Source organism: Podarcis vaucheri, assembly GCF_965113315.1.
Source record: "Podarcis vaucheri genome assembly, chromosome: 3".
NCBI classification, from domain to species: Eukaryota; Metazoa; Chordata; class Lepidosauria; order Squamata; family Lacertidae; genus Podarcis; species Podarcis vaucheri.
In genome coordinates, this window is record NC_138761.1 from 99,480,221 (window position 1) to 99,494,719 (window position 14,499).

The 14,499-nt window shown below is 39.7% G+C and overlaps 1 protein-coding gene across 16 annotated transcripts in view; it reads left to right on the forward strand.

The window, feature by feature from the left end:
* The window catches only part of MYT1L (myelin transcription factor 1 like), a 285,138-nt gene that overhangs the window by 92,211 nt on the left and 178,428 nt on the right, over positions 1 to 14,499 (forward strand). For 14 of the 16 annotated variants that reach the window (XM_082215422.1, XM_082215413.1, XM_082215421.1 and 11 more), the window contains exons 2-3: positions 1,624 to 1,727; positions 3,113 to 3,162. In XM_082215422.1, the coding sequence (XP_082071548.1) occupies positions 3,124 to 3,162 (39 nt within the window). In that variant the 5' untranslated portion in view covers positions 1,624 to 1,727; positions 3,113 to 3,123. The remainder of the gene's footprint in view (positions 1 to 1,623; positions 1,728 to 3,112; positions 3,163 to 14,499) is intronic. The other 2 variants (XM_082215424.1, XM_082215418.1) reach the window with 1 other exon arrangement.

The following is a 14,499-nucleotide window of genomic DNA, read 5'->3' on the forward strand; positions in this document are numbered from 1 at the left end:
TAAATTATAGAAATATAAGAAAGTGAGAAAATAAAATCCAAAAATGAATAAAACCTGGAGCAAAATAATAACACCCATACAACAGTTCCAGAAAGTACTAAAATATTTAATAGTTGGGAAATAAGAAAGGGTCTTTGGTTGGTGCTGAAAAAGGAGTAAACATATACATGTATATGTGCAATAAAGCCAAACTTATTTGTACAAGACAGATGCATATGAAGAGAGACTTGAAACTAAGCAAATCTGTACAGCTCACTTACCGCAGATAATTCTAGCTCATGAAATCTTTTTTGTTCACATGAGCCGTCCAGATCTGCCAGAGCCTCCAAAATCTCTTAACTATACCCCTCTGAGGTTGTGGAAGTATAGTCCCGGCAAAGATGTGTGTTTTCCTGCATACAGAAAAAGTGCTATAGGGTTCAGATGTGTACAGCAAAAAGCTTTTATCTTCATCTGAAAGGTGGGATTCATCATTTCTGTACTGTGATGCTACTTGCAGCTGCCTCTCTTTGTAAATCCAAAAGGGTAATCTTGAAAGTTTAAGTTTCTTTTTAACTTGGCCTACATTCCACACAACTCCCCTGACCTGACATTGACAAGGTTTTCTGAGGCAGGCATGTCAAGTGTATGTTGCTCACTGAAACCTGCTGCTGTGCATCTTTTCCAAATTTCCCTCCAGTGTGAACATAAATTTGTGACAGTGAACATCAGTTGCATCATAATTTTTGAGTTCAAGATTTTAAGTTTATATTTGCTATAGGTGACTCTTTTGTAGAAAGGCAGAAAAATAGCCTTAGCTTGCCATTCAACGTACAGTGGTACCTCGCAAGACGAAAAACGCGCAAGACGAAAGAGTTTTCCGTTTTTTGAGTCGTTCCGCAAGACGAATTTCCCTATGGGCTTGCTTCGCAAGACGAAACGTCTCGCGAGTTCTTGCGAGTTTGTTTCCTTTTTCTTAAAGCCGCTAAGCCGTTAATAGCTGCTAAGCCGCTAAACCATTAATAGCCGCTAAGCCACTAATAGCCGCTAAGCCGCTAATAGCCGTGCTTCGCAAGACGAAAAAACAGCAAGACGAAGAGACTCACGGAATGGATTAATTTCGTCTTGCGAGGCACCACTGTATATACCTACTTGGCAGAAAGTTTTATTGAAATCAACAGGACTGTGGTGCCAGAACATCAGCCTATTCAGACTTAAGTGCTGGGGAGAGCTTGAATAATGGAACAGATATATAAATCTATCCCAGTATCTTGTTTGCAGACACTTCATCTATAAATGTGGCTTTTCTAAGGATAAAATAAGAAGGTATTGAGGTCTGTTCATGGAGTACTGTTTTTGACTACATGTTAGGGCATAGCTCAAGAAAAGAAATCCAAAGGTGTTCTTTAGCTTGCAGAAGACACAGCTTGATCACTTCAGTAGGGGCTACCTGCTGTAGTTGGGCATGAATTCTCTTACTAGTATAAGCATTTATGAGGGATAGCAGCTATTTCCAAAACACTTGTGGTTCTTTGGATCCGGCCCAATCTGTCTGGTTGCATACTAATTTATGATAAAATAACTTTTCTTTGGTTTTTTTATTCTGTTACATAGGAATTTATTTTAATTTATTTTATCTTTTAGAAAATGAATTTGAAGGAAAATTGGTGAATCCAGGCCAGTGGATTTGGTAGACTTGGAGAACAGAGTCTGGACCAAAGAACAATTATCCTGCTAAACGATTTCAGGTACAATTAACCCATATATTATTGAGATTGTTGGACCATTTCCTGATGTGCCTTTCCCATGCTTGCTTTTGCCAATCACATTATATTATCTGTTTGGTGTTTGGCAACTTCTAAGATACAGTTAAGTTGCATTGTGTTGCATGTGCTTTTAAAATGGCAATTCATGCTATAAAAAAATCCATGCGCTACTAAATTAGAGAATACATTTATTGTTCTCAGCATTACCTAGATACAAAATGGCATTTGCCTATGATCTAATCATCCAAACATGTATTCAGATTTAGAGATTTATTTCAAAATGTGAGTAATAGCAGCAGAAGAAAACCACTGTGGAAATAAACCCGACTGTCTTTCTCTATATACTCAGCAGTAGTGAAATTTCGTATTACCTCCTCTTTAAGGGAAATCTCAGGCTATAGACAGATCTGCAATTTTCATGAGGTGTCAGAAGAACAAATCACTCAACAACCTAAATATAGAAATGTGTGAAGATAACACACAAATGAACTTGGAAGCTTGTGTTTATGGTGCATATTTATATTTTTCCCGGGTGCTCCCCAGGCTTTTAAAAAATAACTCATGTAGTCTGCCCCACTCAGTTTTTACATCTTTGGACTTGTGAGCAATTTTCTCACCCTCATTGTATTCATGTTGATTTTAGTTGTATAGTTTTCTTTTGTAACTTTATATTTGTTTATTACAAACCGTCCACAGAACGTTACATTTTGGGACAGCAAATAGGTGTTGTGTAATAGACTATAAACTATAAACTTGGATTTTGACCCAGGGAAATAGTTTCACTGCTGGAAATCAAGCTTCATGGAGTTACAGGACCCTACAGAACAGGGTGGAAGGCAGCATGGCAGGCTCCAATAAGAGATGCCTAGATCAAAAGCCCCTCCATGAGCACACATGCACCAGTTGGATTTCTTAATTATTAATTAAGCATCTTAATTAAACACATACATCTTAATTATTCCATCTATCCTTGTATGTATTAATAAGAGGATGTGGCACCTACAAAGAAAATGCAAGTGTTTTAAATCAAAAAGACTTGAGAGCAATTTTTAAAAAGGAAATAGAATGACATTGCTATTCCTTCTGTTTTTATCAATGCAGTTTCACATCTGAAATGCAACCCAGAAAAGATGCTGTTTTTAATAATAATAATAATAATAATAATAATAATAATAATAATAATAATAAACAGAATCTAAGTACTACCTGAGCTTAACGTAATTCTCACCCCCACCACTGGATCCCATATACATTGCGATGCAGATAGTTATGTGCAGATGGACTGCCCACTCAAATACTTGGATCTTTTGATATGTATCTTTACTTATGTGCACTGACCATAACATTTGGTTTGGACCCCAATTCAGTGCTTCAGAGAATGCTCAACACTGGTCCAAGCTGCTTCATTTCATACATGGTAAGCTTAAGAGGCCTTTACTATTCTCCTTCTAGTAGATACTTGTCTTCAGTGTCTTTTAAACATCTGGAGCACTTAATTGCTTCAGAGGGGCCTGCTTTCACTTGTGCTGCTTTGTACGGGTCCCACTTTGCCTCTGAAAAGCCCCAGGTCCTGCCATAGCATCCTGCTTCAGCTCAGGATTCAGAATTTGCCTGAATCCAACAAAGCCCCCAACAGACTTTGCTGTGCATTTAGAGCTTGCTATGTTCGCGTGGGTCGTGGAACTTGGTGTATATGAAAGCTCCTATGACAGCTTGGAGTTCTCATTCATAAGCAATAAATTTTCTTAGTTTTGTATACCAAAGGGAACTAATACTACCCACTGTTCCTTTAGAAACGATTCAGGTTCTGTAATCTTTCATTGGTATATGTGGTCTTAGGTTGGGTTTTTTGCTTTTTTAATGACAATGCTCTGCAGTGGCGAACGAACTGAGAGTTATAGGGTTCTTTTTCTATTCTACCAACAAATAATGAATCTGTTGAGAACTGTTGCTGCTCCAGTTAGAATATGACATAAACATGGATGGATATGAAAAACTGTATTTCGACCAACAGAGGCAGCTCTTAGCGTTTGTGCTTGTGTGTGGTGGATTATTAAAAAAAGAAGAAGCTTTCTTTGGGAGATTCTTTTCTAATTTATTTCCCACGATTTAGTACTTTAAATCTCCCAGAAAATAAAAATAAGTGGAATGAGTTGACCAAATCAGAATTTGTTTACAATCTCAATAATTTTCCAGAATGTTTGTCAAAATACTTTCAAGCCTTTCAATACAGATAAGCATTTGTGTTAATTCTAAAATACTAGCTCTACTTTATAATGTTTTCCAAACAACACTTTCCATTTTTAAGAGTAGCTAAACATACCTGAGTTTAGCTGTTGTATATTGTGCTAAAATGAACCCTTGCCCAAAGAGAAAAACAAACATTGGTAAACATAATCTTGGAAAAATGAATCCAGTAATGTAAAAAGATTTCAATTTATCCATCTATCACCCTGATTCTTAGCTCACTTGCTTGGAAGTAAATTCTTTCAATTTCAGTTGAATTTAAACTGTATAGACCAATATTCTTGGCTCACTTCTTTTCTTTCTTCTTCATTCTGTTCTAAGTGCAAAACTTTTGTGTTGCTGTTCATTTGTACCTTCTCTTACTGGAAATGAAGACTTCCAATAATAGCTCTTGGGTGTCTGAATTTTTGCTTGTGCACAGTGGAGTATGGTTTGTGTCGCTGTGGATTCCAATGTTAGTGAATATTTCTACTCACTATTTAGTGAGGAAGAGAGTGCCTTGCAATGAAGTAACCTTTTTACAACTATGAAACCAGTTATATATTGTAGGTGGCAAGTATTTGATTGGAAGAAGTGGTTGGTTTCAAACTCAGTTTATCCTGGTTATCTTTGGATGCAAAGTGCGTCAAGAGGATAATTTAAACCATGGACTAATGTAGACCATTAATGGAATAAAGGATTATGGAAAAGTGGACGTGCCACTTATGGTTCATCAAAAACTCATTCCAGTGCCTCCAGTCCCAATCATGCATTCTGGAGCCTGGAAGGTGGAAACTAGGGTGAAAGAGTTGACTCAGCTGTGTGGCTAGGACGAGGGGAGCTTTATAGGGCTGCATCAGTGGTGTAGTGGTTAAGAGCGGTAGTCACGTAATCTGGGAAACCGGGTTCGCGTCTCCGCTCCTCCACATGCAGCTGCTGGGTGACCTTGGGCTAGTCACACTTCTGTGAAGTCTCTCAGCCCCACTCACCTCACAGAGTGTTTGTTGTGGGGGAGGAAGGGAAAGGAGAATGTTAGCCGCTTTGAGACTCCTGAAGGGGAGTGAAAGGCGGGATATCAAATCCAAACTCTTCTTCTTCTTCTTCTACTACTACTATTATTATTAGCCACTTAATTGCCAAGGTGCTTTCTAAACAGTTAACAGGTATAAAACCAATGACGGAAAAAATATAAATACACTTAATTAAAATACACAATCTTTTTTTTAATCTCTGAGTTTGATAGAATATTCATAGAAGGCCAAATCCAGTGCAAATCTTCATAGGTTTACTCCCAATAGAAAGCAGGTGTCACCATGGATGTGCATCCCAATGGAAGCATGTTTCAATCAACGTTGTTAAAACTCTTTTATTTTCCATGTCATAATGATTCAAATCCCATCAGGTGTGTCTTCTTCAGCCTACACCAACCAGGTGCCTAGATGTTTCGGACTGCAACTCCCATCAGTCTAGGCCAGGGGACCTATCAGTACCAGTCAGCATGTGCTGAGTGGGACAGATAGGAACTGTAGTCCAAAATACCTGGAAAGCACCAGAATAGTGAAGACTGTTCTGAAGATTTGAAGGACTGAGTATGCATGTGGTCATTTCCGTACTGTTATAATGCTGAGCATTTGTGCTAGTTAGACATTCTGTAGAGGGGTCTCATTTCCAATTAATCTTAGAAGTGTATATCTATGTGAAATATACTAAAGCCCTTCCGTCACACAGTAGCATGATTGCTGTACACTTGAACATAGAATGGCAATTCTTGCATACAGCATTGCTTCTTAACAAGCTGCTAAAAAGGGTAAAGGGACCCCCGGCCCTTAGGTCCAGTCATGACCGATTCTGGGGTTGTGGCGCTCATCTCGCTTTACTGGCCGAGGGAGCCAGTACAGTGCAGTACGGTGCAGTACAGTGCAGCTTCTGGGTCATGTGGCCAGCACGACTAAGCCGCTTCTGGCGAACCAGAGCAGCACACGGAAACGCTGTTTACCTTCCCGCCAGAGCGGTCCCTATTTATCTACTTGCACTTTGATGTGCTTTCGAACTGCTAGGTTGGCAGGAGCAGGGACCGAACAACTGGAGCTCACCCCGTTGCGGGGATTCGAACCGCCGACCTTCTGATCGGCAAGTCCCAGGCTCTGTGGTTTAACCCACAGCACCACCCGCATCCCTAACAAGCTGCTAGAGAGGAACCGTTCTTGATATCTGTTTTTGGACCTTGTTGTTTGAATCTAAAGACTAGATATCTGGCTTTCACATGATGTATTTCAACAAGAAGGGATGTACGTACGAACAAAAAATGTTTGAGAGGTCAGGTGGCCCCATGGGATATATGTTCTATTTACAAACCTAGCAAATCATGGGCTTAGACATTAGTTTTGCAGTGACTCCAAGGGACAGACTAGATGACTCATAAGAGGATGCCTCTGGCTCAGATGAGTCACTGCTGAAATATTTATATGACTTGCTCTCAGAATGGTCCAAGTTTGCATCCTACAGAACTGGAGCTTCTTCTTCATTCTCTCCATGACTCCTTTGTAGGACACGACAAACTGAATTTCTTCAGAAAATAGTCTTCCAAGGCTATTAGTTGCCCATGTTGCATCGTAATAGTAGATATTTTATTACCGTGACACTGAATTTCTTTGTGCATCTAATATACAGAATAAGCTCTTATTCTGAAAACATATACTGTATATACAGTCTTAATTGCTACTGGCTGATTCAAATATGTTAAATAGCACCAGATCTGTCACAGCCTACCATTCTATCCAGTATGTAGCTTTGCTTACTCAGTTTCTTGACCTGTACATTAAGGCAAATATTATGAATGCTGTGAAGTTGGTTAGTGCCTTCTGGTGGTTCCGTCATTGCCTCAAGAATGAGGCTACAGGGTATCAGGCTGAGGGCCTTCTTGGTAGTCGTGCTGACCCTGTGGAAAGTCCTCATGTCAGATGTCAACAAAATAAACAACTATCTGACTTTTAGAAGACATCTGAAGGCAGTTCTGTATAGGGAAGTTTTTAATGTTTGATGTTTTACTATGGTTTTATAATTTATTGGAAGGTGCTCAGAGTGGCTGAGACAACCCAGTCAGATGGGCGTCATATGAATAATGTATTATTATTATTATTATTATTATTATTATTATTATTATTATTATTATTGGCTTACTTGAGTTAATAAATGGCTCCTGATTATCAAGCTAATGTTGGTAGTGATTTTTCTTGTGTGTGTTTTTTGGTGTGTGTGTGTTTTTTGGGGGAAAAGTTCTGATGGCTTATTCTTTCAGTGGAAGTTCTGGTATAAGTTGAGCTCCTTTCTTAATAACTGCTGAGACTATGATATAAGTGCACCCATTCTACTGTTACAGCTTGCAAGAGCAATTGAAGACATTCATGGTGAGCTGTCCTTCAAGAGGGAAGGTCTTATATGAGAACTCTTAGGTACTCTGAAGGAAAAAATCTATACTAACAGTTCCATATCATTATCATGATGCTCTAAGCTTAGGCACATGGAGATAGAAAGGTGGTCTTGAAGCTTGGGGGCCTCTGGCCAGCAGCATGTTGACTCCATTGTCACAACCTATGGACTGGCAGCCCAGCTGCTACTAAGCCAAGGTCCTTGTGTTGATTTGTAAAGTCCTGGACAACTTAGGTGTCAGGGAACTGACATCAGAGGAAAGGGAGGTGGTAGGGCTCCCAGAGGCTGGGAGGAAGTCAGCAGCTAAAGCAGGGACCAGCAGGGGGAGAGAGGGTACTCTGGAGGAGGATCTCATGAATGCTGAGAGAGACGCAGCAGCCCAGGCAGGAAACAGCAGGGGAGAGAAAGGGGTGAGAGACACGTCCAGCGAGAACAGCGGGGAGGTGTCAGAAGCAACCATAGGGAGACCCATGCTTCGCCGGAAGCTGCCACGTCGTGAGTCCAGGAGACGCGTTTCCGTTAAGGAGCTTCTTTGCTGGAAGCGCTTCCGCAGACAGCCACTGTCAGACTCTACGAGTGACTAGAGCAGACATGTTTGAGGAGCTCTGTCACACACAGAGGTTTGTGGAGCCGCACAAACTCTGAGGGAGCACGATTTTACGCACAAGCAGCTAATCATCCCATCATATTAGGTGTAGGTTATATCCCAGTGCGATTACAGAGATGTATAACTGTTATAAACTGATAGTTTTTATCAATAGTGGTATATAAATATTTTGAGAAATAAAATGAAAAATAAATAAGTAGCAGGAAATTATTTATTAGCAGGAAGTTATTTATATTTATTTATAAGATTTCTTATTCATGCTTAATCTTAAAGTCCTAGGCCGTGTTACAACAATATATTACACAAGTATAAAAAGATAAAACTGTTAGAATTATGAAAAGATATTTGAAAATGGCTGTCATATCTCCTCTCAGCCTCCTCTTTTCCAGCCTAAAAATACCCAGCTCCTTCAACCATTCCTCATAAGGCTTGGTTTCCAGACCTTTGATCATCTTTGTTTCCCTCTTCTGCACACATTCCAGCTTGTCAATATCCTTATAAAATTGTGGGACACAGTACTGCAGGTATACAGTGGTGCCTCGCAAGACGAAATTAATTCGTTCCGCAAGTTTTTTCTTCTTGCGAGTTTTTTGTCTTGCGAAGCACGGTTTCCCATAGGAATGCATTGAAAATCAATCAATGCGTTCCTATGGAGACCATCCGGGGACAGAGGGGACCTGTTTTAAAGCAAGGGAAGGGGCAGCGGGGAGAATCGCTTCTCCCCGTTGCCGCCCCTTGGTTCAAAAGGGGTCCGGGGAGAGAGGGGAAGGCGCGCGTGTGCCTTCCCCTCTGTCCCCGGAGATTGCGGGGCTGGCAACGGGGAGAAGCGATCTTCTCCCCGCTGCCCCTTGCTTCAAAAGAGGTCCGGGGTGCGGGTGCAAGCTTCGTTTTGCGAAGCAAGCCCATAGGGAAATTCGTCTTGCGAAGTAACTCAAAAACGAAAAAACCTTTCGTCTCGCGAGTTTTTCGTCTCGCGAGGCGTTCGTCTTGCGGGGCACCACAGTACATATAAAGGTGGCTGTGGACGTACCACAAAGATGGCAGGTTTATATTAGTCACTGACCATATACGTACACTATTTTTTAAAGTAGGATTTTTTTTTAAAAAATGTTAGTAGTATTAATATATTTCTGTATTTCTGTCATTGAATTATTCCTTCACCTTTCTCCCACTACTCCTCTCAGACTCTCCTGCTCTTTCCTGTTGTTAATCTTCTTTCTTTCTTTCTTTCTTTCTTTCTTTCTTTCTTTTCTTTTCTTTTCTTTTCTTTTCTTTTCTTTCTTTTCCTTCCTTCCTTCCTTCCTTCCTTCCTTCCTTCCTTCCTTCCTTCCTTCCTTCCTTCCTTCCATTTTCCTGATTTCCCCCCTCAATGTAATCTTTGGAAGTATACACCTTACGTACATCGTGTATAAAAAACTAAATGCAGGTTTCCTGAAAAGGAAATACAGTATTATATAAATCAGCACTACAACAGGGAAAGAGACCCTACACTCTCTTTCCTCGTGGTATATTGTGGTTTCAGAAATGAGGCACCAGGCTCTTCAAAATTATTGCTCACAGACAACATCTCAGCACCCTTAGCTACTCTGGCTGTTTCAATCTCATGAGACCGTCAGCTGTGATTGATCACACAGACTCTGCTGATGTCAGCGGGCTAAAGAGAGCAGTTATGTTCTATCAGGGCAGGGTCAGACAACACACCAATAGGAATTAGAAGAAGGAAATGTTTCCAGTGCTTTCAGAAAGACATAGCTTTTAGCCCACCAGCAAACATGATCCTTAAATCATTTTTAAAATCTTGTAGGTTATAAAATCAAATTAACTCTTCTCTCTTGATGGCTATGGAATGTCCTTGCTGCACAGAAAGCCATAGATGTAAATCTGTGTGTTTTGAGGGAAGTATACAATTCCAAGGATATATGTATATTTTAAAGAAAGCTGTTGCTGCTGATACGGTTGGCAATTTGCACAGTAGACATTAATTAAAACACTTCTCAGCAAGCAAAATAACACTTCTTAGCTTTATTAAGTGTATGTTAGAGGGAATTATTGCTTCTCATATGTTTTCTCAGCCACTGTTTCTATTTTGTTCTTTGGAAGTGAAATAGCCATATGCAGGAGAATATAAGTATTTGCTGTATCTCCCCAGCTAGTACTGTGGAATATTCTAAGACAGAAAAAATGGGTGTCTGTCCTGTTCTTTCTTCTGAGTTATGTGTATGATTCTGCAACTTACATATTTCCACAGGATTTATGAAAATTTCCTTGTAATGTGGCACGCCACAGAGATTCTGCTCCTTTGAAACAGCTGAAATACCAACTTTCTGCCGCTGAAGATTTTCTGCCCTCTCCATTGTTGTGAAATGATATGGTGATCCTACTCTAATCTCATATCTGGAATTATTTAAGATATAGGAGCCCTGTTCCTCTCTCACATTTGATCACTCTGGTTACATGGCCAATAGACTAAGATAATCCAAAGGTTAATGATGAGACAGTCGTGTGAATTACCCCAAACCTAGAAAATGTTTTCTCTTTAAGAACCAATCCAATAATCGGCCAAAAAAATAGTTCGACAGGTCCTTGGGACTATGGATCTGGATCTTGCTCATCCTTTTGCTTGTATTAACAAACATATTGTTTATTTTTGACAATTTCAATTGAAAAGGCAGCAGCAGTACTTTAAAAGATGGTGACCTCCAAAAGCTCACTGAAATAAAACTGGAACATATATGGGGCTTTTATTCTACAATATTATTCTCAGCACATGTAGATTTTTTTCAGTGCCCTTGTTAATTTAATGAACTGCGTTGTGAGCCTAAATGAAATTCTGGAAAGAAATTTGGCTGGTCTAAGCCAGCTGATAAAATTAACTAATTCCATGTTACAAATCAAGCTAAAATTGTTGCCATAGCTGAGAAACAAATCTCTGGTTCTGCCTTGAGCTGTCAGTGAGATTTAGATCTATTTGAGGTCAGAATTTCGCCTTTGGGCAGCTGCATGTCTTAGGGGACAAGGAACTGCCTCCTTCATTGCATGACCCACATAACAGTCTCTGTTGCTCTCATATTGCCAGCCCAGGTCTGTTTCTTCCTATTCTTGGAGAGTAAGGAAAGGACACTGGAGGAAGGATGGCAGAAATAACTTAAGGTGTTTGCTTCTTAGAATATAAATTCTCAAGTAGCATTATGATTTTAACATCCTAAAAGGGTTGGTCCTCTTTTTCTGCATGATTAAAATTCTGCGCAGAGGGAGAAAAATACAGGATGGATTCAAAATACCCATCAATACTGTACCTCCTGTAGATTCATGCAGCATTATGATTCATAACCTGTAGTTATACTTCAGACAAATCCACAGCTAAATAGCTTTCTGTATTGTATTTCCAAGTGGAGAATCCATTTATTTATATACAAAGCAGCCTTAGATAATGTCAAAGCATCAGCTTACAGAGAATGTGTTTCAGTACCATCCTCTGCAGCACTTTGCGGGTCTCTACGCTTTTATGGGGCACACCCTCCCTTTCTTGGAAGGAAATAACATCTCCAAACTTTCTGTGTTATATAAGCCAGGAGTGGCTAGCCTGTGGTCCTCCAGATGCTACTGGATGTTGCTGCCGTTGTTCATGACTATTGGGCATGTTGGTTCAGACTGATGGGATTTGTAGTCCAACATATGGAAGGCCACAGGCAAGCCACCTCTGAAGCAGTGGGTTTAATCCAGCAGAGTCATTATATGAGCTGAACGACTTCACCTGGAGACCAGAACTCGTTCCCTTTGCCCCCACCCCCTGGTTATAGGATGAATTCTGCTGTGCCGCATTATATTGAATCTTCCTTGTATTTCATTTGCTCATTCTCATCTGAAAAACAAGAGAGGACCAGAAAATAATGCCTAACTTTCCAAATGTTATCTCAGGATCTAGAAAGCCATTTACTGTGATTAAGAGTGATGAGCCTTATCCTGCTTCCCTTACTCCTGTGGGAAAGCCCACATTGATTTTCACATTAATCAGTGCCAGGGAATGCTTGACAATCTGCACAAGATCATCCTTGTGGTATGTGTGCTTCCAAAATGCCTGCTGATAGATTTTTTGCCTCCAGTTGGTAGTGTGAGCTTGGAAGGCTTTCGAGTTTGCCCTGCCCTGCCCAATGCATACGTGACTGACATATCAAATAAATGGCAACGGCAGAAAATGAAATTAAATAACAACAATAAAACCAATTTGTTTTTGCCTTTTCTCACAGAGATTGAATCAGTTGTGCTTTGCTGGAGATGTTTACCATGCAACACATGCCTTTCCTCTGCTCATTTACATGCACTTATGTAAACTTTTTCAAGGCAATTAATCTTTTTTAGTCTGATCAGGAAGGAAGGATTCCCCAGTGTGATCTGGAGTCAGGCATTGACTGCTGTGTTGTGAAGGGCAGGCCAGCCTTTGTTAACTAAATAACAGCTGTGGTTCTTTATGCAGTACTTGAAAATACACAAAATATATTATTGTATTTACTTTTCACTGCAAATATGCAAGCCGCTTAATTTCAGGAAGTCCATGAACTGTTTCATGCCTTTGTAAAGATGTACTGGGGTCCATAATTGTCATGCATCTGGTTTATAAGGTTTTGAAGAAATAAAGCTTAGTATTTTTGCAGCTCATCAGATACTTAAATAATAGACCAACATACCTTTTGCATTTCCCAGGATAAAGTCTGTAGATCTTTTATCTTTTAGGATATTAATTGATATTACAACATTGGTTTGCATGCATAGTTCAGAGTCTGGCCCTAGAGAAGAGGTATGGCAATATAACAGTTTGCCCTGAGAGAGACTGTGTAGGTAATATGAAGTCAAGGAAAGTTTCCTCCAAGTCTCTGCCATATCTACAATCATAGCACACACTGGGGTACCATAAGAGAAATGGCCGTTCTTGGATTAGAATGCTTCTACACAGAAGTGCCTTGCAACCAGTGAGAGAGATGCCCAAGAGCTTCCCATGTTATAGTTTAAAGTAAGGGGTCTAGGAAAAAAAGTGTCCACTGTGATTGGGTTGGCTTGTGATTGGGAAAACCTGTATCCTATTCTACTCCGCTGCCCTCATTCAGCCTTCCTCTTATATAACTGTCTTTATGCCCTATGGGAAACTAATAGTCATAGCCCAGAATGCATTTCTCATGCTTAAGGAATTACTAGTAGTAGCAACATATTTGGGTCTCCCTTTGTCTCCATGATCACGATATGGCAGCCCAGATATATACAGAAAGAAGAAATAATAATAATAATAATAATAATAATAATAATACCTTTATTGTCAATGTACAACCTGTGAAATCTGTGAAAGCACTTAAGGTGCACATCATGGGGCAAAGTGATATTTAAAACATGGCATGGTGAGTCCGTGGTACCTTTTTACCCTTGCAGTTTAAACTTGCAATCTGAAACTACCTGCAAGTGGAATGTGGGTGTGATTTACCTTGCTGCTGGTAATCTCCAGATTGTAAAAACTGGGTCTCTCTCTGGGTTTTCCGCTCAGGCATAGGGTACAGTACCAAAGTTGACAGTGTGAATCTCTCTCTCTTTTTTTTACTTTGGTTGATAAGCTACATTTCAAAGGAAATGATGGTCATTGTCCAGTGAAGGACAAAAATCAGAAGGGGTCTGTTCAGTGATTGGTGAGTGGTCACAAATAACCCTCGATTTATTCCTTCCTTTTGTCATGATTCATATCCCTTCACTTGTTTTTATTCAGTATCTATCTTTAACACTCATGTCATCCAGTTGCCAGAATCTTGTATCCCAAATTACATTCTTTGGGAGACTAGTTTCTTTTTAAAATAAAAAAATTGTGCATGTAACTATATACTTCATATGGTTTATACTGGATGTGTGTCTGTAATCCTAACCAGATATCTGATGGTTAAAATCACACCTATAAATCATTTCACTGCATTAACCTTTTCTTAGTATGGTTGTATAATGGCAGTTCAACATGCATGGCTTTACTATACAAGTAGAGACTGAGCAAGTTTTATCAAATTACATAGGTGGAATGGCAGTTCTATGAAATCTATGCACTGCTATAATCCAGCAGAACATGTAATTTGCTTCCTAGTGACATCTAAAGCCTATTTCATGTCACCCCCCTTTCCTCCCTACACAGAAAGCATGTGTGTGAGTGTGTGCTTTCTGTGGAGCTAAAGTGTAACATGAAGCAGCCCTTAGATGTCACTCAGGCCACTTGAGTAAAGCAGACTGTATTGCACACTGCCACTAGATAGTAAACTGAATATTCTGCTATATTGAAACCATGGCAACAGTACTATATTTTTTAAAAAATCAAGGACAGTAGTTGTGGTGAAGAAATATAGACTCCTGATTTATATTCAAATATAAATTAGGAATTGCTTCTTTTCTTTCTGGATGCAAGTGAATTATTCACAGTCAGAATATGTTGGAATCAGTATGAGAAGCAACCAAAAACCCAGAGATTTAGGT